This window comes from Papio anubis, chromosome 6, assembly GCF_008728515.1.
Source record: "Papio anubis isolate 15944 chromosome 6, Panubis1.0, whole genome shotgun sequence".
NCBI lineage: Eukaryota > Metazoa > Chordata > Mammalia > Primates > Cercopithecidae > Papio > Papio anubis.
In genome coordinates, this window is record NC_044981.1 from 118,044,965 (window position 1) to 118,068,700 (window position 23,736).

At 36.4% G+C, this 23,736-nt stretch overlaps 1 protein-coding gene across 12 annotated transcripts in view; it reads right to left on the reverse strand.

The window, feature by feature from the left end:
* UTRN (utrophin) overlaps positions 1 to 23,736 on the reverse strand; it is a 590,704-nt gene that overhangs the window by 353,171 nt on the left and 213,797 nt on the right. For 9 of the 12 annotated variants that reach the window (XM_021936868.2, XM_021936864.2, XM_021936867.2 and 6 more), the window contains 7 exons: positions 15,171 to 15,350; positions 11,884 to 12,012; positions 11,097 to 11,267; positions 9,530 to 9,691; positions 8,967 to 9,104; positions 3,771 to 3,962; positions 2,750 to 2,922 (listed from right to left, as the gene is read on the reverse strand). In XM_021936868.2, the coding sequence (XP_021792560.2) occupies positions 2,750 to 2,922; positions 3,771 to 3,962; positions 8,967 to 9,104; positions 9,530 to 9,691; positions 11,097 to 11,267; positions 11,884 to 12,012; positions 15,171 to 15,350 (1,145 nt within the window). The remainder of the gene's footprint in view (positions 1 to 2,749; positions 2,923 to 3,770; positions 3,963 to 8,966; positions 9,105 to 9,529; positions 9,692 to 11,096; positions 11,268 to 11,883; positions 12,013 to 15,170; positions 15,351 to 23,736) is intronic. The other 3 variants (XM_021936870.2, XM_031667727.1, XM_021936872.2) reach the window with 3 other exon arrangements.

The following is a 23,736-nucleotide window of genomic DNA, read 5'->3' on the forward strand; positions in this document are numbered from 1 at the left end:
ATGAAATCAAGATTGAAATTTAAAAATTTTTTGAACTGAATGATAATAGTGACAGAACCTATCAAAACTTTTAGGATATGGCAAAAGCAATGCTAAGAGGAAAGTTCATAGCATTAAATACCTACATCAAAGAGTCTAAAAGAGCACAAATAGACAATCCAAAGTCACACCTTAAGAAACTAGAGAAACAAGAACAAACCACACCCAAATCCAGCAGAAGGAAAAAAAAAATAACCAAGATCAGAGCAAAACTAAATGAAAGTGAAACAAACAAAAAAAAATACAAAAAAATAAATGAAACAAAAAGCTGGTTCTCCGAAGAGATAAATAAAATTGATAGACTATTGGTGAGATTAACTAACAAAAGAGAAAGGATCCAAATTAGTTCAATTAGCAACAAAATGGGTGATCTTACAACTGATGCCACAGAAATACAAAAGATCAAGGCTATTATGAACACTTTTACATGCATAAACTAGAAAACCTAGAGGAGATGGATAAATTCCTGGAAATATACATCCCTTCTAAATTAAACCAGGAAGAAACGGAAACTCTAAACAGACCAATGACAAGCAGCAAGATTAAAATCATGATTAAAAAATTACCAGCAAAAAATAGTCCAGGACCTGATGGATTCAGAGCTGAATTCTATCAGACATTCAAAGAAGAATTGGTACCAATCCAACTGACACTATTCCCAAAGATAGAGAGAGAGGAAATCCTCCCTAAATTATTCCATGAAGCCAGTACTACCGTAATACCAAACCCAGTAAAGGACATAACAGAAAAGAAAACTACAGACTAAATCCCTGATGAAGATAGATGCAAAAATCCTCAACAAAATACTAGCTAACTGAATCCAACAGAATATGAAAAAGAGAATAAACTATGTTCAAGTGGGTTTCATACTGGTGATGCAGGGATGGTTTAAAATACACAAGTCAATAAATGTGATACACCACATAAAGAGACTTAAAACAAAAATCACACAATCATCTCAATAGACTGAGACAAGGCATTTGACAAAATCTAGCATCACTTTATGATTAAAATCCTCAGCAAAACTGGCATAGAGGGAACATACCTTCAGGTAATAAAAGTCATCTATGACTTTTAGCCCATAGCCAACGTTATACTGAAGGAGGAAAAGTTGAAAGCATTCCCCCTGAGAACTGGAACAAGAAAAAGATGCCCACTTTCACTACTTCTAGTCAACATAGTACCGGAAGTCCTAGACAGAGCAATCAGACAAGAGAAAGAAAGAAAGGGCATCTGAATCGGTTAAAAGGAAGTCAAACTGTTACTGTTTGCTGATAAGATGATCACATACCTAGAAAACCCTAAAGACTCATCCAAAAAAGCTCCTAGAACTGGTAAATAAATTCAGCAAAGTTTCAGGATACGAAATTAATGTACACAAATTAGTAGCACTAAAAATTTAAAAATAAAAATAAAATTGAGGTGTAATCTATCACTATTACATTGGCAAAGATTTTTTTAAACAATAAAAAAAAAACTGTTAATGTTAGTAAGGGCTCAAAATGAAGGGCATTTTTACAAATACTGTTGGCAGGGGTAAAGTAACCAATTTCATGATACAACACAGAGGTTTAAAATGTCATTATTTTTAACGAAATTTGTCTGTATCTAATGATCAAACCTAAAGAAATTTAAGTACGGATAAAGATGTACATAAAAGAATATTCTCCAAACGTACAAAGGGAAAATTTGTAAAATCCAACCAATGAGTATACCAAAGGCCACTAAAAGCTATCTTTTCAAGGATTAGTCACATTGAAATATGCGGGCTAAAATAAAAAAAGACAAGGAACATGATGCCTAGTTTTGTGCGTATGTCTCTCATTACCCAAAGTATTATTCTGTGCTCCCTTTCCTCTTATACAGCACTTTCCATTGGGTTATTTCATAATTTATTTGTCTTTCCATCACATCCACAGCTACTGGTAAAAATCTCAACTGTTTTCATTTATACCTATTAACAGGCCTGGTCAAAATCTAGTAAGAAGAAGGCTCAAAAGCATTCATTTAAACAGAAGATTATTAAAAAGAGTTTGGTATTATATATGGATTCTAATTATCTGTAGCTGCCTCTGTTCTTCACTCATATTAATTATCAAGCGAGCTGAGAAAGTGAACATTAATGAAAAATTTATTTAATTTTTTTAAAGAGAATGGACACTATTTAGACACTAAAAATTTGAAGTGCTTCCATATTATTAAGATATTGTGTTATAAATGGTCATCTATATATGATCACATTTCTCCTTTAAGGACCTATACTTATCACAATTTATTAAACAGGGCATACAGCTGGGTGCAGTGGCTCACACCTGTAATCCCAGCACTTTGGGAGGCCAAGGCAGGCAGACTGCTTGAAGTCAGGAGTTCGATACCAGCCAGGCCAACATGGTGAAACCCCATCTCTACTAAAAATACAAAAATTAGCCAGGCATGGTGGTGTGCGCCTATAATCCCAGCTACTTGGGAGGCTGAGGCAGGAGAATCTCTTGAACCTGGGAGGCAGAAGTTGCAGTAAGCCAAGATCGCGCCATTGCACACCAGCCTGGTGACAGAGCAAGACTCCTTCTCAAAAGAAAAAAAAAAAACAGGCATCCTACAAGGATATGAAACATGTTCTCATTAATCTCAATGTCCACATGACCCATTTCATGGCCCATGAACTTGCAGGCATTTTTTTAAATTAAACATTAATTTCATTTACACCTACCCTTTCCGATCACTGTACATTCTATTAATTCTGTCCCATTTTGCATTCAGCTGAGTAAGCGTATCTCTGATCTGAATGGCTTCAGGTCCAGAGGCTTCAAGGATGACATCTGGCTGTTTTTCATGAATGACTGCAATCTGCTCTCCAAGTTTGTCCAGTTGGTCTTTGATATTCTAAAAATATATTGTCATAGTTTAACAAAATCCAGCAAAGTAACAAAAAAAAGGAATCACAGATGACCAGAAATTTATATTGTAGAACACTCATTTGAAATAATAATGAGACATAATCATTGTTAATCACACAACTGGAAACTTTTTTAAAAAATAATACCCTGTTTTGGCCAAAGTGTGTGGAATATGCTACATAATATACTCATGGCAGGAAAAGAAATCCTCACAATAGTAGCATTTGTACATGACACATGAAAAGCTTCAGTAACATTCTCTATAGGTAATGAGGCATTTGAAGCTGGAAATACTGATATTTTCAAATATCTAATAATGCTAGTTTAAATGAGAGGAATGCACTATCAAATCCATATTATCAGTGAGTTTATTGTGACTTTAAATATAAATGCAATCAAGTTACGTGAAAATGCCTTGCTAGAATTTAAAAGTTTAATTAACTTACAATCAAGATGCCATTCCACACCTCAACAACTGGCCAATTTTAAACCATTATAGATTGCCTGATAAATGCCGACAATTAACATCAACTGACAATCTAGTTTACAAGACAGGAAGGTGGTCTATGTCTCTGTTTAATTTTAAATGAAGGTTCTGATGTTGCAAATAATTTATAACTGTGCACACTTAACAATCCATACTCACTTTTTAAAAATTCAAAATGTTTTATGTTTTCTTGGACAATATGGGAAAGCTTTACTAGTCATACATATTATTAATCCCCTGGCAAAAACTGTAAAAGATATAGACCATCTAAGTAGGCATGAGAACAAATTTCTTCCTCTACTTCTGCATTAACTGTGGCCATTCAAACACAATGCCCAGAGGTCTACCTTCAGAGAGTCTTCCTGAAAAGAGAAATCTTCGTAGATAGCAGTGTTGAGCTCTGGAATATTAAGAGATAATTCAACATCATCCATGCAAAGTAAAATTTTGTTAATTTCAACCAGATAATCTGTAGGAAGAAGTGATGATCTAATTCCAGAAGCAAGTTGACCCATTTTCCTCTGTTGAATAGGGAATGCCTACAAAAACAGCAAAAAAAAAAAAAAAAAAAAAAAAGTATTAAAATACCCCCACAATGAATAATAACAAATTAAGAAAATATACAACTATTGTGTGAAGGAATGAAATATCATGAACCAAATTTTTAAAACTTAGTTTTAATGTTTTCTATTATAAACCTACCTTGCAACAGAAACCCTTAACAATCTGTATTCTAATTTTCATCTGCAGCATGCTATTAAACAGTATAAGTATGCTAATAATTTGACAGGCTTTAAGGTCTATGTCATCTAAACTCAGCAAACAAAAAGCATAACAATTCCTTTCTTGAGTTGTTGAAAGAATGAGAATATGCTGCCAATCATAAAGTTTCGTATGAAATAAAACATGTTGATACCATTATTATTTCACTCTTTTAGAAATATCACAATTTTAAAATTGCGCCTCACTGCTAAAAATATAAGCAAGTTAAACATGTTTCCATAACACAACATGAAATGCACAAAGGGTTTTGATTAAAATAATATCCAGGTAATTCAGTATGTAATCTTAACCTCTGAGAATAATATTACAGAGCAGGAATATCCTACATGAGAAAATAGATCATGAAGTGCCATATTTAGACAGACTTGAGGCTCTATGGACTACTCATCTGCCCTAATATAGATTTTCTGGATCCTCTTCTCAGATCTTTCTTTTTCATTTTTATTTTTTTGGTGGGGTGGGAACAGAGTATTGTTCTGCCTCCCAGGCTGGAGTGCAGTGGTGTGATCTGGGCTCACTGCAACCTCTACCTCCAGGTTCAAGTGATTATCCTGCCTCAGCCTCCTGAGTAGCTGGGATTACAGGCGTGCACCACCACGCCCAGCTAACTTTTATATTTTTAGTAGAGATGGGGTTTAACCATGTTGGCCAGGCTGGTCTCAAACTCTTAACCTCAAGTGATCAGCTGACCTTAGCCTCCCAAAGTGCTGGGATTACAGGCATTAGTCACCACACCCAGCCCTCTTCTCAGAGCTTTCTAAACAATAAAGTGCTCCCTAGGATGGACCATCAGTCCTTCAGGAGTTCAAATCCTCTACTCCTAGATGGCCACAATTTAATAAATGCTGTCTATTACCACTTCCAAAGGGCCAAAGTGCAGCTGCTCATGAATTAAGGTACCTTCCTTGACACTTTCACTTCTCCTATGTTGAACTTCTAAAAAATATATAATCACCTGTAAATTTGAGATGATAGTTAAAATGATCACAAATGCATGTTAATTTAGTTAGTGATCTTGAAAATGGTTACAAGGCAATCTCTAAATGAATCCAAGACTCATGACTAAAATCATTGAGTGGATAACATGGTGTTGAACCTAGAGGACTGCATTATTGCCTCCTAGAATTTGTAAACTGTTTTCATCAATTGATGGGCAGTTCTGGATAGCCAAGTTAGAAGCAGGTCTATAGATTTTTTGACTTTAACAACGGAACTAATTATACTTGTCACCAAGATTAATTTTATTATCCTAATGCCACATTTTTACAATTTAGTCAGAAAGCATTTCTAGACGTTTACCCATATGTCTAAGGAATCAAATTCTGTGTTTTAAGCAAATATAAAAGAATGCTGAAATAAATAACAAATCTACCCAGAAACCAGCTACGAATAAAAAGATGCTAAGTATTTTTTAAGAAAAGAAAAAATCAAAAATAATTCTTTCAGATTTTCATTTCAAATAAGCCAATGTTTTTATTTTGGAAGATCAGAAAACTAGGTTCAACTGTTCTCCCTCTTAACTTTAAGGAAAAGAAAATAGCCCGATGAAAGTGTTTCTAGGTTGAGTAATCATCTCAAAAAAGTAAAAGAGGAAACTGGGACCCATTTTCCTTCTTCTCCCATCCGTTAACCAAAATTTTGCTGGAAGGTCATCTGTTTTCCAAAAGACCAAAAAACTCCAGACATCCAACTACTTTATTATACTTGTAGGACATTTACCTTTGTAGTACTTTCCTCATTTAGCACCACTAGATAATACATGTCACATAGGTAAATGTTGAGAGCCACTTTTATACCTCAGCTACTACTACAAGACTGGAAGTCCTGTGCTGCTTCTTCAGTTACATAATGGATTGTCATTCTGCAAGACCACATGTACCTGAAGCTTTAGAATAAACTAGGGAGGTCAGTATGTATCATAGAGCTCCAAGTTTAAAAAATTCACATTCATTAAGACAGTCTCTTTTTCTTTTCAGACTATAAGACAATCCAAGATTTTTCTGAGTCTTCACACTCTTACAGAAGCAGTAAGGCAGTTCAAGATTTAAACATGTGCTTTCTGTATTCCTGAAATTGATTTTTTTCCCCCAACAGAGTGATCAATCAAAATGCCCTAGGACTAAAAAAATGTCCTCAAGATCTGACCGAGACGTTACTTCTGGACAATTTTATTTTTAAAGAATTCTCCTAGGATACGGAAACACAAATATACTAGAGGTCAGTACTGACATGAGACAGTGTTACATGATGTAGCTCACATCATATAGCAAAGTCCAGATTAAAGAGATTTTTAAGTGACTGTTTTATTACATTTCTAAGTTTTGTTTTTACCAAACCATAGGAAAAACCTGGAACTAAACAGAATTGAATATTCATCAACTTTCTGGAGGACAAAAACTTTTTAGATCCCAAAACAGGAACCCCCAAAAAATCACTAAAGAAAAACATAGTCACCTGTGGCTAAACAAAAATTTTAAATGGTTGCATCTTAAAGGTAAAATAGTTAGAAGATAAATATCAATAAGTAATATGTTATAGCAACCATGGCAAGTGGTTAATATCTTTAAAAAGTGCTCATACATAATTTAAAAACAGTAATACTCTAGTAAACAAATTGGGAAAGGTCACTTAACATATTTCAAATAAGACAATGAGTCCTGTAAACTAGTGCTTCTCAATCCTAATTGTACATTACAATCATCTACAAATGTTTTGTGTTTTGCTTTTGTAAATGCCCACACCTAGGTCCAACCTGAGAGATTCTGATTTAACCGGTTCAGGAATTAGATTTTGGCACCGTAGTTTTTTTAAAGCTCCCCAAAGTAATTCTAATGTTCACAGTTAAGAATCATATCAGTTTGAAAACTATAGATTTGAAGTATGTATCATAGTTGGCCTACCAATGTTAGTAAAGCCAGAATGAAATTAGCTTGTATAATATACATTAGTACTTTTAACAAATTTATTTATGTATTAAAAGCTTAAAACTTATTTCTAGTTTGTGCCAGTAATAATTTCTGATTTCAGACCCAAAGATGAAAAAGATATGGCCTGAACTTGGAGAAGCATTAGGGAAGAAAGATACTTTAAAAAGTCACAATAAAGCAGAAAACTATAATATAATCTGACAGAAGTTAGAAATAAAAATGGAGCTGAGTCTTAAAAGATAATGCATTTTTCAGCTACCCTAAAAAGACAAAATTCACTCTTGGGAATGGGAATAAAATTAGTAAGTTCCCAGATGTGCATATGATGTGTTTAGGAAAATGTAAAGAAAATCAGCGTAGCTGTCCTACATGGCAAGTGACAGGAAATCAAAGACATAAGGAGCCAGGGGTTAGACTGAAGACTTTGTATGTTGTTATATTGACGAACCTTGCATTTAAAGCTTTTTCTGTATTTTGCAATATTTTCCTAAACAGTTTCTTAGATGAAGGAAAGACATGATCAGCCATGACTTGGGGGAGAATAACTCTGAGGAAGATACAAAGGACGTGCTAGAGTGAGAAAAAAAACAGACATAAGAATATGTCCATGGGATATAATATCATGGGAGAAAATCATAAGTCTAAATTATGGAAAGGATAGTGAAGTAAAGTAAGCTAAGTCACTTTCTCATGATCATAAAACAAGCAGCTGGTAGAGTAATATGTAACTTGAGGTTCAAACCTGTATGTTGCTTCAAGCAGACCCAACGGTTTTAATGCCTACTCAGTGTGATGTGAGAAAGTATGTGAGGAACAAGAAACAGTTAACAAGGATGTTGAGGCTTCAGCCTTGAGAGAATGGCTAGTTTTTAAAGTATAGTCATGCATTGCTTAGTAACAGCAAGGACATGTTCTGAGAAATGTATCTTTAGGTCATTTCATTTTCATGCAAACATCATAGAGTGCGCTTACACAAACCTAGATGGTGCAGCCTTCTGCACACCTACGCTATGTGGTATAGTCAATTGTTCCTAGTCTAAAACTTTACAGCATGTTATTGTACTGAATACTAGAGGCAATTTTTGAAACATAATTGGAAGTATTTATGTATCTAAACATATCTAAACATAGAAAAGGTACAGTAAAATTACAGTACCATCATTGATCTACTTAATTTCCAAAGTCATCAAACAAAAATCATTCAAGAAGGAACTACCAAAGAACAGATCCCAGGGAACAAGAGCACACTTAAAATGCAGATAGAAAGATTGCCATTTTAAAAAGAGCTGGAGCTGGGTATGGTGGCCCACACCTGTAGTCCCAGCAACTGGGGAGGCTGACACAGGAAGATCACTTGAGCCTAGGAGTTCAAGATCAGTCCGGGCAACATAGTGAGACCCCATCTTTTAAAAAAAGAAAAATATAAAGAAATTAAAAGGGAGCTGGTAGTGAATCTTTACTAAAATATAAATCAGATTACATCAGTTTCACAAATTTAGTTATTTTTAAACTAGAAACTTTTTTTTGCCATAGCCAAGACCTTCACAAATAAAAGAAGGAACTGGAGGAAGCCACTTCTGAAATAGATAGATCTCTTTTAGGTTTGATACACAATCAGAAATCCAAAAGAGATGGCCAATAATAACGTTTTACATTTCTATTTTGAGTTCTGCACCATCCAAAAATATGAACACGTCTAGTAACACACACTAGAGGAGGAGATGATATTCCAGCTGGTGTGTTTTAAAGCATCTGTGATGCAGCATCACACATCTGAATGGCAAGAGTTAAGTAAGGTATTTAAATGCAACAGAGACTCTCCAGTCATAATACCTTAATTTTGTTGTATCTTGTATGCAAAAGTAATAACTGCAAACGGATCTTTTCTTTTTTATTATCTTCCATAGGTTGATGTAACATTTCTTCTCCTCTTTGTAGAACTTCCTCAATCTGGGCCCTCTCCTCATCCATCTAAATGTTTAAAAGGAAAAAAAAATAAATGACTAAAAAGAAAAGTGCTTAAGGTCACTTCCTAGCAGCTCCTAAGGAGGAAAACCAACCTACTTCGTATAGTGTAAGTCAAGATATGTTAACCTGAACGATCAAAAAATTTATATTGTTTAAAGATATTTTATATTTGAAGATAAAACATCTCAAAGAGAGTTTAGCAAACATTAGATAATACTAAGAATTATGTTTAGTTCAGAAAGTGTGTCTATTTTCTTTTTAAGTACATGAATCATGTGACTCTTACATCAACACATATCAAAAAATCACATTTGAATCTGTTTCATCATGTTTGACAGATTATATGGGTAAACATCATTGATATAAAAATAAAATTAATAGAGAAGAAAAACGAGAACACTATGGTTTTGAAATCTCCTTGAACCAACCTTTTCATCTTCATCACTGGATTCCAAGTGTTTTTCCACAACTTTTAACATATTTTCTATGTCATTTTCTAATTTTTCCAAGTCAGAGAAAGGCACACAAGTTTCAAATGTTTCAGTGGTGACCAAACATCGGTATGATAATGGTTCCTGAGCAATTAGCAACTGTAGAAGGAAAAGAATTCTCTGAAAATAGATTTTTAATTTGACTTTCCATCACTAATCAGAGAGATGGTGTGTCAAGAGAGAAACTAGCATTTTTTTTAATTGACTTTCCTATTCAGCTCAGATAATGTTGGTTTCATTCATTTATATGGCAACGATTTTACCAGTTTAGACTTTTCTGAATTACCCGTTTTCTTCAAACTCTAGCCAGGGATGTGATGTAGTGTTGCAATTCATTGTGGCTGCCCAGAGTGTTGTGGCGTGGATCTGGAGACCTCATGCGAGCATAGTAGGAGACTATGGCCATGATCCAGAAACCATCTTTACCATGGCTTCAGAAAGGAAGAACAGCCACCCAGCCCCCTAGGGCAGGGACACCTCACAGAATGTCTCCCAGTTAAGTTTCCTCAGTAGAATTCCCCTTGAATTTTCATACACAAACGTCAAAGAAGTGCATATTTCTCAATGTCGTCTTTTCAGATAACATCTACATAGAAAAATTTTATATTTAACCAAAACTCAATAAAACATTTTTAATAAAAGTAAATGCAGATAAAAACCTTCTGAGGTTGGCTAAGTGTGGGAAAACTAGCACTCTCTCATAAAGCTCCTATTTATTACCCTCTTAATTAAATGTATAAAGCTCTTTTTTAAATTTATAAAATCAGGTAGTACTTTCCTACCTTAGGTTTAAATTGTGAAATTATCTAACTTTTAGATTTGTCATCATGTAAAACACAAAAAATAATTTCTGTGGTGTGTGCAGTGTGAACATTAATATAGAGTATGACCATAAAATAAAGGGTTTAAATATTTATCCCTAGCTTGGGAATTAGTTTAATCATTTCATAACCAATTCAAACCTTTGATTGAGTCTTTGAAACCTTTTCTCAAATAGGTTATTTTCTTCAATACTAATTGCTTGTTTTCTCTCCTTCATATGCACAATCACAAAAAAATAAGGACAAATTCCATTCAAAGAACAAGTGATCGAAAATATTTTAATTTAAAAATTGTTGGCCGGGTGCAGTGACTCACGCCTGTAATCCCAGCATTTTGGGAGGCCAAGGCAGCTAGATCACTTGAGGTCAGCAGCTCGAGACCAGCCTGGCCAAGTTGGTGAAACCCCATCTCTCCTAAAAAAAAAATACAAAAATTAGCTGGGCGTGGTGGCAGGCGCCTGTAATCCCAGCTACGTGGGAGGCTGAGGCAGGAGAATAGCTTGTGCCTAGAAGGCGGGGGTTACAGTGAGATCATGCCACTGCACTCCAGCCTGGATGACAGAGTGAGAAAACAATAAAATTAAAACAATAAAATAAAAATTGTTTATGTATATACTGTATGACTATCATTCAGATACATACCCATAGGAAAAATGGTTTACCCTAAAAACATAATTACTCACTTTGGCACTTTTGATATGTTGGGACACCTTTTCAAAGTTCCTATTCAGCTCAGCTAACTTTGGTTCTACAAGCTCCCTGCTTGAGCTTCCACGGGCATTCATCAAAATAAGGGCTTGATCGCGGACATTTTCAACCTGGAGGTTAGCATCATCCAGCTCAGATACTAAACGCTAATTATAAGAAAACACAAAATTATCTCATGGGAAAAATCAAACCCAAACATGAGTGTGATGCTTTTACAGAATGAAAGGTAGTTTAAATAAATATCTGGGATCCCCAGTAAGAGATTTCAGCATAATCAACCAGGCAAGAGCTGTTCACATAGGGCTCATTGGAGAACACAGAGGTAAGCAACTCTCATTGGAGAATACAGAGGTAAGACTCGCTGAAGAATATAGAAGTATGTAAGACATATTGGAGAGTACAGAAGTAAGACAGACTCATTGGAGAATACAAAAGTAAGTTAGGGTCACTGGAGAATACAGAAGTAAGCAGCACTCAGTGGAGAATGCAGAAGTAAGCAAGACTCATTGGCATCTTATGTGCATAGCTTTTACTCTTGTTGATTGTGCTGAAGTCTCTTACTAGTCTTTCGATTTCAATTCAAGTTTGTCTCTTATTGAGTTTGTCTCTTATTGTCTCAGTTTCTCCCATCAAAATAAATGTTAATGAATCTAACGCTTGGGAGGAATAAGAGCATAAGTAACTTAGAGCATTCCACAAGAGAAAACATGACAACAAAACATTCCACCCCAAAAGTGTTACTGATGTCTCTATGTTTGCCACCTTCACAATTTCTTCCCGTTTACTTGCTGGTTTCTTTTCAATTTCATCCAATAGAGCTTCAGCTTGATACAGCCAGGTACTTATGTGGGCCACATTTCCATCAAATATTTCTAGCTGGTTCTGATGGTTCTACAAAGGAGTTAATAAAATGCTTACATAACCATATGAAATATTTAAGATGATAATCTTAAAAGAGATTTAAAAGACCTTCGAAGAGCAAACTGTATCATGAATTTAAAGAAAAGCTTTCACCTTCCTGCAGAGCTCTTCTTCAGTGAATAAATCTCATTCCTAAAAATGCACATCTATGCTGCTTAATACTTCTTAAATTTATCTGATTTAGAACTCAGCACAATAAAAAGTTGAAGTAGAATAAAAGTTGAAAGTTTTTTTTTCAATTTCAATGCAAGTTCATCTCTTATTCCTCATTCTTATATTACAACTGATCTGATTTGCCCTCCTCAATCTTTTTTTTTTTTTTTTAAGATGGAATCTTGCTCTGTTGCCAGGCTGCAGTACAGTGGTGCAATCTGTGCAATCTCGACTCGTTGCAATCTCCGCCTCCCGGGTTCAAGCGATTCTCCTGCCTCAGCCTCCTGAGTAGCTGGGACTGCAGGTGTGCACCACCACCCCCTGCTAATTTTTGTATTTTTAGTAGAGACAGGGTTTCACCATGTTGGCCAAGATAGTCTTGATCTCTTGACCTCGTGATCCACCCACCTCAGCCTCCCAAAGTGCTGGGATGACAGGTGTGCACCCGCACCTGGCCCATATTTTTTAAACACTCACTTACTGAATAATTTTTTTAAATGATGAAAATATGAATTGAAAAAAAGATGCTGTATGCTCTGCTTAAAGGACAGTGCCTTTGTCTCCTTACCTCCATATCACCAGCCCTTAATATTACATCTGGCATAGACCACAGCAAGATGTCCTGAAGCAGGACATGAAACGTGCTTGACAGAACAGATTTGAAAACAGAAGCAACAGTTAAGCAGATTATGACTGGGAAAAGCAGTTAATCTAAGGCAAGAAGTTAGAGTGTGACTGAAAAGGGTAAGGAGGCTTATAATAAAATTAACATTTAGCAATTATATGTTGTGGGATAAAAGAAACTGGAAAATGCTTAGACAGTAAAAGTTTTTACAAAGAAAGAAATTATTAATCTATAATATGAAAAATAGTTGAAAAAAGAAAATGTAGGCTGGGTATGGTGGCTCACGCCTGTAATCCAGTACTTTGGGAGGGCCCGATGGGAGGATCACTTGACCTTAGGAATTCAAGACCAGCCTGGACAACATGGTGAAACCCCATCTCTAAAAACAAATATAAAAATTAGCCAGGTGTGGTGGCACATGCCTGTAGTCCCACCTACTCGCAAGGCTGAGGTGGAAGGATCACCTGAGCCTAGGGAGGTCGAGGTTGCAGTGACCTGTGATCATACCACTGCACTCCAGCATGGGTGACAGAGTGACAGCCAGCCTCAAAAAAAAAAAGTGAACAAATAAGAGACATAAAAATAAAAGAAAACAAACTTGCACTTGTGCCCCTGAATTTAAAATAAACATTAAAAAAAAGAAAATGTGAACTAATAAATGATATGAGAAAATATCAACAGTGATCTGGATCCTAAGTAGGAAGAACTGATGAGCACCAGACTTGTTTACCCCTTTCAAGCCGGTAAATCAAATGTTCTAACAGCGTTAGAAAGATACTGCTTGAATGGAGAGTTTGAAAGGTATAGACAGAAGAATACAGAAATCAGGGCCATAAGAATGTGAAATAAGGCTAGTAATTAAAAATTAATATATAAAATATTTAATGAGCATATTCTATGAGCCAAGAATCTCATATTCACTATTATATTCTCTGTTAGGTATATACTTTTGTTTTCATTCTCTATATATGGAAATTTCAGCTTAGTAACATTAAGTAACTTAGCTAAGGTTAAACAGCTAATAAGTCATGGACTGTGGATATAAATCTGTTAGAGATCAAGAGCAAAGTCCATGCTCTTCACTGCCCTATACATCCTGATGAATTTAAATAAATATTCAAACACACAATAATGTATGCTTGTTGTCTCTATCCATTACCTAGTAATTCTATAAATTTGATAAAAGTCCTATCTCAGGTATTTCAGAATTTAAAAAATATAGATTTTTAATTATATATATTTTATTAGAATTTCAGAATTAAAAAATTTATATATAAATGACAATGCCTTCCTCAGCAGGGGAGGGTGGGGTGGCCATATATTCACAGTTAGTATCATAGGAACATAAAACCACTATAAAAATTAAATGATAACTATTTCCATGAGATAATTTACAGAGTAGTGGCATAACCAAAGACTAACACATATACAATATTTAATAATTATAAATATAGCAAAATCTAAAATTGGTTGTTTTGATTATTTAATTGGTTATTTAAGAGCACTACATGTTTAAGGCTCATAATTAATCATTGCAAAACTGTCTGAGACAGATATAATAATGTCCATTTTATAAATTAAACAATTGAGGTTTAGAGAATGTTTGAGTAACTTGACCAATGTTACTGAGCTAGTAGTGAAAAATTTTACATAGGCCATCAGATGCTAGAGCCTGTGCTCTTAACCAGTATGCCATTATTCAAACACTATAAAGATTATATATAAAAATAGCTTCTGATAGTATGAAAATTAAATACAATATGAAATTATTAAAATGAAACAAATAAGGTGCATTTACTAAAATATGAAAGTACCTCACTCCATGTAGATCATGAATATTTTAGAAACATTGTAAATTATTTCTAGTTATTACCTTTTCAAAGAAAAAACAAAACCTAGTCTAATGAAATTAATTCACAAGCAAAATATTACTGTGACACACAGTAAATAGGACTTGAAATTTAATCAAAGTTGGCCGGGCGCGGTGGCTCAAGCCTGTAATCCCAGCACTTTGGGAGGCCGAGACGGGTGGATCACGAGGTCAGGAGATCGAGACCATCCTGGCTAACACGGTGAAACCCCGTCTCTACTAAGAAATACAAAAAAGTAGCCGGGCGAGGTGGCGGGCGCCTGTAGTCCCAGCTACTCGGGAGGCTGAGGCCGGAGAATGGCGTGAACCCAGGAGGCGGAGCTTGCAGTGAGCTGAGATCCGGTCACTGCACTCTAGCCTGGGCGACAGAGCGAGACTCCGTCTCAAAAAAAAAAAGAAATTTAATCAAAGTTGTACTCATTTAAAAAATAACTAGAAGAGAGGAGAAGATTTCATCATTAATTTTTTCCTGAGACATACCATCAAGGTATTGCACCAATCTTCAGTCCAGGTACGAACTCGGCTCCACCCAGCGTTAAGGACGCAGAGCTTCTCTTCTAAAATAGGCTCGCTGCCCTCAATCAAGTTTTGCAGGGCAGCACTACTCTCTGTGATGGTATTTAAATCAACTTTTCTCTTTTCCAGATCCTTCAGAACATTCTAGAAAATAAAAAAAAAATCAAATACTTGATCCTTCAGAATATTATAAAAGTGTATACAACTTTAAATTATTAAAAACTTTTCCGCCACATATACAAAGTAGTCCATGACTCCCTAATTTACAATGACAAAGTTTACAAAATTCCTAAACTTATTAACATAGTGAGAATTTTTAAGTTCCAAATGAAAAACAAAATGTGTAATTCAGCAAATACCAATGAGTGTTAATACACTCAGCTGTGGGAAAGCAATTATTTCATTTATTTAAATATAAATCCATTTATTACATATGAATGCCAATTACCTCCATCATCACTCTAAATGTAAAGGTGCAATTTCATTTTCAGTAACTACAAGCTGGCAAAGCAGAAGGATCCTAGAACTCACAACTTAAAAAAATTCACAATGAATTTATCTCCTAGATTACCAAAGGAAACTATTGATGTGTACTATAGGTACTTACAAGGGTAATATTTTATAGCTGGCTGATTTCACATATAATATCTCAAATAAACATTACAAAAAATATTTCATATAAGTAATTCACAAGAGAACAGCAAGTCTAAGTTTTGGTCTTACAACTGTCATAAGTGCAAAGATAATACTCTGGATAGTATGATGATAAAGTGATTGGCACATTCATAAGTTTTACCAGGCAAAGTGTATAGTCACAGAATTGTAGAGAGAGCATGAGTTCCACAATTAAAACTACGAAGCTCTTTCAGTCAAAAAGCATATGCATGTATCTACCCTACTGCTACTATTAATGATCATTTTTTAAATCAACATTTAAACCAATAATTTTAAGGAACTCAAGTTTATATTTATACATTAAATCACACCTTGGAAAGCATACCAATTACAAAATCACAAGTGAGTTCAGGTTTAAACATTCACTTGGCCATGTCAATTACTGGTATATTTATGAAGGAACTAAAATACTACTTTCCAAAGTTCTTCTCTAGTGGAGGGGGTGGGGGAATAAAGGATACCCAATATCCATGCTCTCAGCAATTATTAATAAGAACCTTTCATTTCTTCAGTGGGTATATACTGATTGACTAGAATAGTGTTTAAGAACTATAAAAAAAAATGAACTACAAGTAATTACATCTAAATAGTACACATCCTTTTTTATAGTAAAAAAGATTACACTGAAAATAGTGATATTTAAGTTATGGAATAAGTTATTTCCATTTCATTCAGAAATGAAAATATTATTTAAGTTTTGCATTGAAAATGATTTTACATAATCTTTAAGTGCAAATACATCAAAATGCTGTGAAATCTGCATGTTCCTTAAATCTGAAAAGACAATGATAAAAAGATGGTGGTTATGTTATTAATACATACTGATTTTTCATTTGATTAACTCTAATGAAGAGAACGTGCTGTGAATTTATGTCTTGTATATATCATCATTATTTCAATTCTGAAATAAGATTAAATGGAAACTTAAAAGCATATTATTCCAAAAGAAACAAATTTTTCATTGCTTTCAGTCTTTACCTAAAAAAGCTATGAGAATCAGCTGAAAACGAATTGAATTTATTTTTTTTGTTGTTTTTTGTTTTTTGTTTTTTTTTTTGAGATGGAGTCTGGCTCCGTGGCCCAGCCTGGAGTGCAGTGGCCGGATCTCAGCCCATTGCAAGCTCCGCCTCCCAGGTTCACGCCATTCTCCTGCCTCAGCCTCTCGAGTAGCTGGGACTACAGGCGCCGCCACCTCGCCCGGCTAATTTTTTGTTTTTTTTAGTAGAGACAGGGTTTCACCGGGTTAGCCAGGATGGTCTCGATCTCTTGACCTCGTGATCCGCCTGTCTCGGCCTCCCAAAGTGCTGGGATTACAGGCTTGAGTCACCGCGCCCGGCCTACGAATTGAATTTATAAGTACAGGACCATGGATGTTTAAAAATTAAGTATATAAAATCAGTATCACCTATGTACCAACAATAAGCACTCTGTAAAAAAAGGAAAAGTATATTTTTACATAGCAATAAAAATAGATATGTAGGAATAAACTGTGCATACATGAATAATATTTGTAAAGAAAAAAATCAAAACATTACGTAGGAATGTGAAAGAATTTGGGAGAAAAATGAGATATGTATGTTACCAAATAGAATTAATATAACAAACATAGCAATTCTGCACTAAACAAGTGTATGAATTTAAGGCAATTCAAATCAAAATTTCCAGTAGAATTTAAGAATTTAACAATAAAAATTCTAAAGTTCATATAAGATACTACCAAAAATGAAGCATAAAGAGAGAGAATCCATTAACTGCAGTTAAAATTTACTATAAAACATGGCTAAACACTCTAAACACTGGTACATTTCACAGGGTCAGATCAGTGGAGTAGAAAACAATTAAAGGCAACAGGAAGATAAGAATATATGAACTTAGCATGTCAAATCCGTGGGGACAGGTTAATTATGCAACCAATAGTTCTGAGATAATTGGTTATCCTTTTGGAAAGAAGGTTAGAGCCTTACCTCATGAAATATACCATAAATTCCCTAAATTCCAGAAAGACTAATGCATTAAAGATAAAAAGATAAAACTATGAAAGAGCTAGTAGAGGAAGTAGCTGGCAAGATAGCCAAATAGGAACAGTTCCAGTCTGCAGCCCCCAGCAAGACCACCACAGAACGCAGGTGATTTCTGCATTTCCAACTGAGGTACTTGGTTCATCTCACTGGAACTGGTTAGACAGTGGGTTCAGCCCATGGAAGGTGTCACTTCATCAGGGAAGCACAAGGGGTTGGAGAACTCCCTCCCCTGGCCAAGGGAAGCCATGAGGGACTGTGCTGTGAGGGACGGTGCTATCCAGCCAAGATATTACACTTTTCCCAAGGTCTCTGCAACCCACAGACCCAGAGATTCCCTCAGGTGTCTACACCACCAGGGCCCTGGGTTTCAAGCACAAAAGTGGGTGGCCGATTGGGGAGACACTGAGCTAGCTGCAGGAGTTTTTTTTTCATACCCCAGTGGCGCCTGGAACACCAGCAAGACAGAACCATTCATGCCCCAGGAAAGGAGACTGAAGCCAGGGAGCCAAGTGGTCTAGCTCAGCAGATCCCACCTCCATGGAGCCCAGCAAGCTAAGATCCAATGGCTGGAAATTCTTGCTGCCAGCACAGCAGTCTGAAGTCAACTTGGAATGCTGGAGCTTGGTGGGGAGAGGGACATCCACCATTACTGAGGCTTGAGTAAGCAGTCTTCCCCTCACAGTGTAAACAAAGCCTCCAGAAAGTTCAAACTGGGCAGAACTCACCACAGCTCAGAAAAGCTGCTGTAGCCAGACTGTCTCCCTAGATTCCTACTCTCGGGGCAGGGCATCTCTGAAAAAAGGGCAGCAGCACCAGCCAGGGCTTATAGATAAAATTCCCATTTCCCTGGGACAGAGCACCTGGGGGAAACGGCAGCTGTGGGCACAGCTTTAGCAGACTTAAATGTTCCTGCCTGCTGGCTCTGAAGAGAGCAGATCTCCCAGCATAGCACTTGAGCTCTGCTAAGGGACAGACTGCCTCCTCAAATGGGTCCCTGACTCCCGTGCCTCCTGACTGGGAGATACTGCCCAGCAGGGGTCGACAGACACCTAATACAGGAGAGCTCCAGCTGGTATCTGGCCAGTACTCCTCTGGAATGAAGCTTCCAGATGAAGGAGCAGGGAGCAATCTTTGCTGTTCTGCAGCTTCCACTGCTGATACCCAGGAAAACAGGGTCTGGAGTGGACCTCCAGCAAAGTTCAGTAGACCTGCAATGGAGGGACCTGACTGTTAGAAGGAAAACTAACAAACAGAAATCAACAACATCAGCATCAACAAAAAGAATGGCCATGCAAAAACCCCATTCAAAGGTCACCAACATCAAAGATCAAAGGTAGATAAATCCACAAAGATGAGGAAAAACCAGCTCAAAAATGCTGAAAATTCCAAAAGCCAGGATGCCGCTCCATCTGCAAAGAATCAGAACTTCTTGCCAGCAAGGGAACAAAACTGGATGGAGAATGAGTTTGATGAATTGACAGAAGTAGGCTTCAGAAAGTAGGTAATAACAAACTCCTCCAAGCTAAAGGAGCATGTTCTAACCCAATGCAAAAAAGTTAAGAACCTTTATAAAAGGTTACAGAAACTGTTAACTAGAATAACCAATTTAGAGAAGAATATAAATGACCTGATGAAGCTGAAAAACACAGCATGAGAACTTTGTGAAGCATACACAAGTATCAATAGCTGAATCAATCAAGTGGGAAGAAAGGACATCAGAGATTGAAGATCAACTTAATGAAATGAAGTGTGAAGATAAGATTAGAGAAAAAAGAATGAAAATGAACAAACGAAGCCTCCAAAAAATATGAGACTATGTGAAAAGACCAAACCTACATTTGATTGGTGTACCCAAAAGTGACAAGGAGAATGGAACCAAGTTGGAAAACACACTTCAAGATATTATCCAGGAGAACTTCCCCAACCTAGCAAGATAGGCCAACAATCAACTTCACGAAATACAGAGAACACCATAAAGATACTCCTTGAGAAGAGCAACTCCAAGACACACAATCATCAGACTTACCAAAGTTGAAATGAAGGAAAAAATGTTAAGGGCAGCCAGAGAGAAAGGTCAGGTTACTCACAAAGAGAAGCCCATCAAAATCGCAGCAGATGTCTTTGCAGAAAACCTACAAGCCAGAAGAGAATGGGGGCCAACATTCAACATTCTGAAAGGAAAGAATTTTCAACCCAGAATTTCATATCCAGCTGAACTAAGCTTCATAAGCAAAGGAGAAATAAAATCCTTTACAGACAAGCAAATGCTGAAATATTTTGTCACCATCAGGCCTGCCTCATAAGAACTCCTGAAGGAAGCGCTAAATACGGAAATGAAAAACATGTACCAGCCACTGCAAAAACATACCAAAATGTAAAGACCATGGACACTATGAAGAAACTGCATCAACTAATGGGCAAAATAACCAGCTAACATCATAATGACAGGATCAAATTCATACATAACAATATTAACCTTAAATGTAAATGGGCTAAATGCCCCAATTAAAAGACACAGAGGGGCAAACTGGTAAAGAGCCAAGACCCATCAGTGTGCTGTATTCAGGAGACCCATCTCTTGTGCAAAGATACACATAGGCTCAAAATAAAGGGATGGAGGAATATTTACCAAACAAATGGAAAGAAAAAAAAAAAAAAAATGCAGGGCTTGCAATCCTAGTCTCTAATAAAACAGACTTTAAACCAACAAAGATCAAAAAAGACAAAGAAGGGCAGTACCTAATGGTAAAGGGATCAGTGCAACAAGAAGAGCTATCCTAAATATATATGCACCCAATACAGGAGCACCCAGATTCATAAAGCAAGTTTTTAGAGACCTACAAAGAGACTTAGACTTCCACACAATAATAGGGGGAGACTTTAACACCCAACTGTCACTATTAGATAGATCAGTGAGACAGGAAATTAAAAAGGATATTCAGGATTTGAACTCAGCTCTGGACCAAGTGGACCTAATAGACATCTACAGAACTCTCCACCCCAAATCAACAGAATATACATTCTTCTCAGAACCACATCACACTTATCCTAAAATTGACCACATAATTGGAAGTAAAACACTCCTCAGCAAATGCAAAAGAACAGAAATCATCACAAACAGTCTCTCAGACCACAGCACAATCAAATTAGAACTCAGGATTAAGAAACTCATTCAGGCCGGGCGCGGTGGCTCAAGCCTGTAATCCCAGCACTTTGGGAGGCCGAGACGGGCGGATCACGAGGTCAGGAGATCGAGACCATCCTGGCTAACATGGTGAAACCCCGTCTCTACTAAAAAATACAAAAAACTAGCCGGGCGAGGTGGCGGGCGCCTGTAGTCCCAGCTGCTCGGGAGGCTGAGGCAGGAGAATGGCGTGAACCCGGGAGGCGGAGCTTGCAGTGAGCTGAGATCCGGCCACTGCACTCCAGCCTGGGCGACAGAGCGAGACTCTGTCTCAAAAAAAAAAAAAAAAAAAAAAAAAGAAATTCATTCAAAACTGCACAACTGCATGGAAACTGCACAACCTGCTCCTGAATAACTTCTGGGTAAATAACAAGATTAAGGCAAAAATAAATAAGTTCCTTGAAACCAATGGGAACAAAGACACAACATAACAGAATCTCTGGGACACAGCTAAAGCAGTGTTTAGAGGGAAATTTATAGCACTAACTGCCCACAGGAGAAAGCTAGAAAGATCTAAAATCAACACCCTAATATCACAATTAAAAGAAGTAGAGAAGCAAGAGCAAACAAATTCAAAAGCTAGCAGAAGACAAATAAGTAAGAGCAGGGCAGAACTGAAGGAGATAGAGACACAAAAAAACCCTTCAAAAAAAATCAATGAACCCAGGAGCTGGTTTTTTGAAAAGATTAACAAAATAGATAAGCCATTAGCCAAACTAATGAAGAAGAAAAGAGAGAAGAATCAAATAGACACACACAAAAAAAAAGATAAAGGGGATATCACCTATGATCCCACAGAAATAAAAACTACCATCACAGAATTCTATAAGCACCTCTATACAAATGAACTAGAAAATGTAGAAGAAATGGATAAATTCCTGGACACATACACCCTCACAAGACTAAACCAGGAAGAATTTGAATCCTTGAATAGACAAACAACAAGTTCTGAAATTGAGGCAGTAACTAATAGCCTACCAACTAACAAAAGCCCAGGATCAGATGGATTCACAGCTGAATTCTACCAGAGGTACTAAGAGGAGCTGGTACCATTCCTTCTGAAACTATTCCAAACAATAGAAAAAGAGGGACTCCTCCCTGACTCATTTTATGAGGCCAGCATCATCTTGATACCAAAACCTGGCAGAGACACCGCAGAAAAACAGAAAATTTCAGGCCAGTATCCCTGATGAACATCAATGCGATAATCCTCAATAACTTACTGGCAAACCAAATCCAGCAGCATATCAAAAAGCATATCCACCACGATCAATTCGGCTTCATCTCTGGTATGCAAGGCTAGTTCAATGCAAATCAATAAACGTAATCCACATGCAAATCAATAAATGTAATCCATCACATAAGTAGAACCAATGACACAAACCACATGATTATCTCAATAGATGCAGAAAAGGCCTTCAATAAAATTCAACACCCCTTAATGCTAAAAAACACTCAGTAAACTAGGTATTGATTGAACATACCTCAAAATAATAAGATCTATTTATGACAAACCCACAGCCAATATCATACTGAATGGGCAAAAGCTGAAAGCATTCCTTTTGAAAACCGGCACAAGACAAAGATGCCCTCTCTCACCACTCCTATTTACACAGTATTGGAAGTTCTGGCCAGGGCAATCAGGCAAGGGAAAGAAATAAAGGGTATTTAAACAGGAAGAGAAAAAGTCAAATTGTCTCGGTTTGCAGATGACATGATTGTATATTTAGAAAACCCCATTGTCTCAGCCCAAAAACTCCTTAAGTTGATAACCAATTTCAGCAAAGTCTCAGGATACAAAATCAATGTGCAAAAATCACAAGCATTCCTATATACCAATAATAGATAAACAGGAAGCCAAATCATGAGTGAACTCCCATTCACAATTGATACAAAGAGAATTATATAGCTAGGAATCCAACTTACAAGGGATGTGAAGGACCTCTTCAAGGAGAACTACAAACCACTGCTCAAAGAAATAAGAGAGGACACAAACAAATGGAAAAACATTCCATGCTAATGGATAGGAAGAATCAATATCGTGAAAATGGCCATACTGCCCAAAGTAATTTTTAGATTCAACGCTATTCTCACCAAGCTACCATCAAATTTCTTCACAGAATTAGAAACCAACTACTTTAAATTTCACATGGAACTAAAAAGAGCCCATATAGCCAAGACAATTCTAAGCAAAAAGAACAAAGCTGGAGGCATCATGCTACCTGACTTCAAACTACACTATCAGGCTACAGTAACCAAAACAGCATGGTACTGGTAACAAAACAGATATATAGACCAATGGAACAGAACAGAAGCCTCAGAAATAACACCACACATCTATAACTCACTGATTTTTGACAAACCTGACAAAAACAAGCAATGAGGAAAGGATTCCCTGCTTAATAAAGGGCGTTGGGAAAACAGGCTGGCCATAAGGAGAAAACTGAAACTGGACCCCTTCCTTACACCTTATACAAAAATAAACTCAAGATGGATTAAAGACTTAAATGGCAACACCATTCAGGACACTGGCATGGGCAAAGACTACATGATTAAAACACCAAAAGCAAAGGCAACAAAAGCCAAAATTGACAAATAAGATCTATAAACTAAAGAGCTTTTGCAGAGCAAAAGAAAGTACCATCATAGT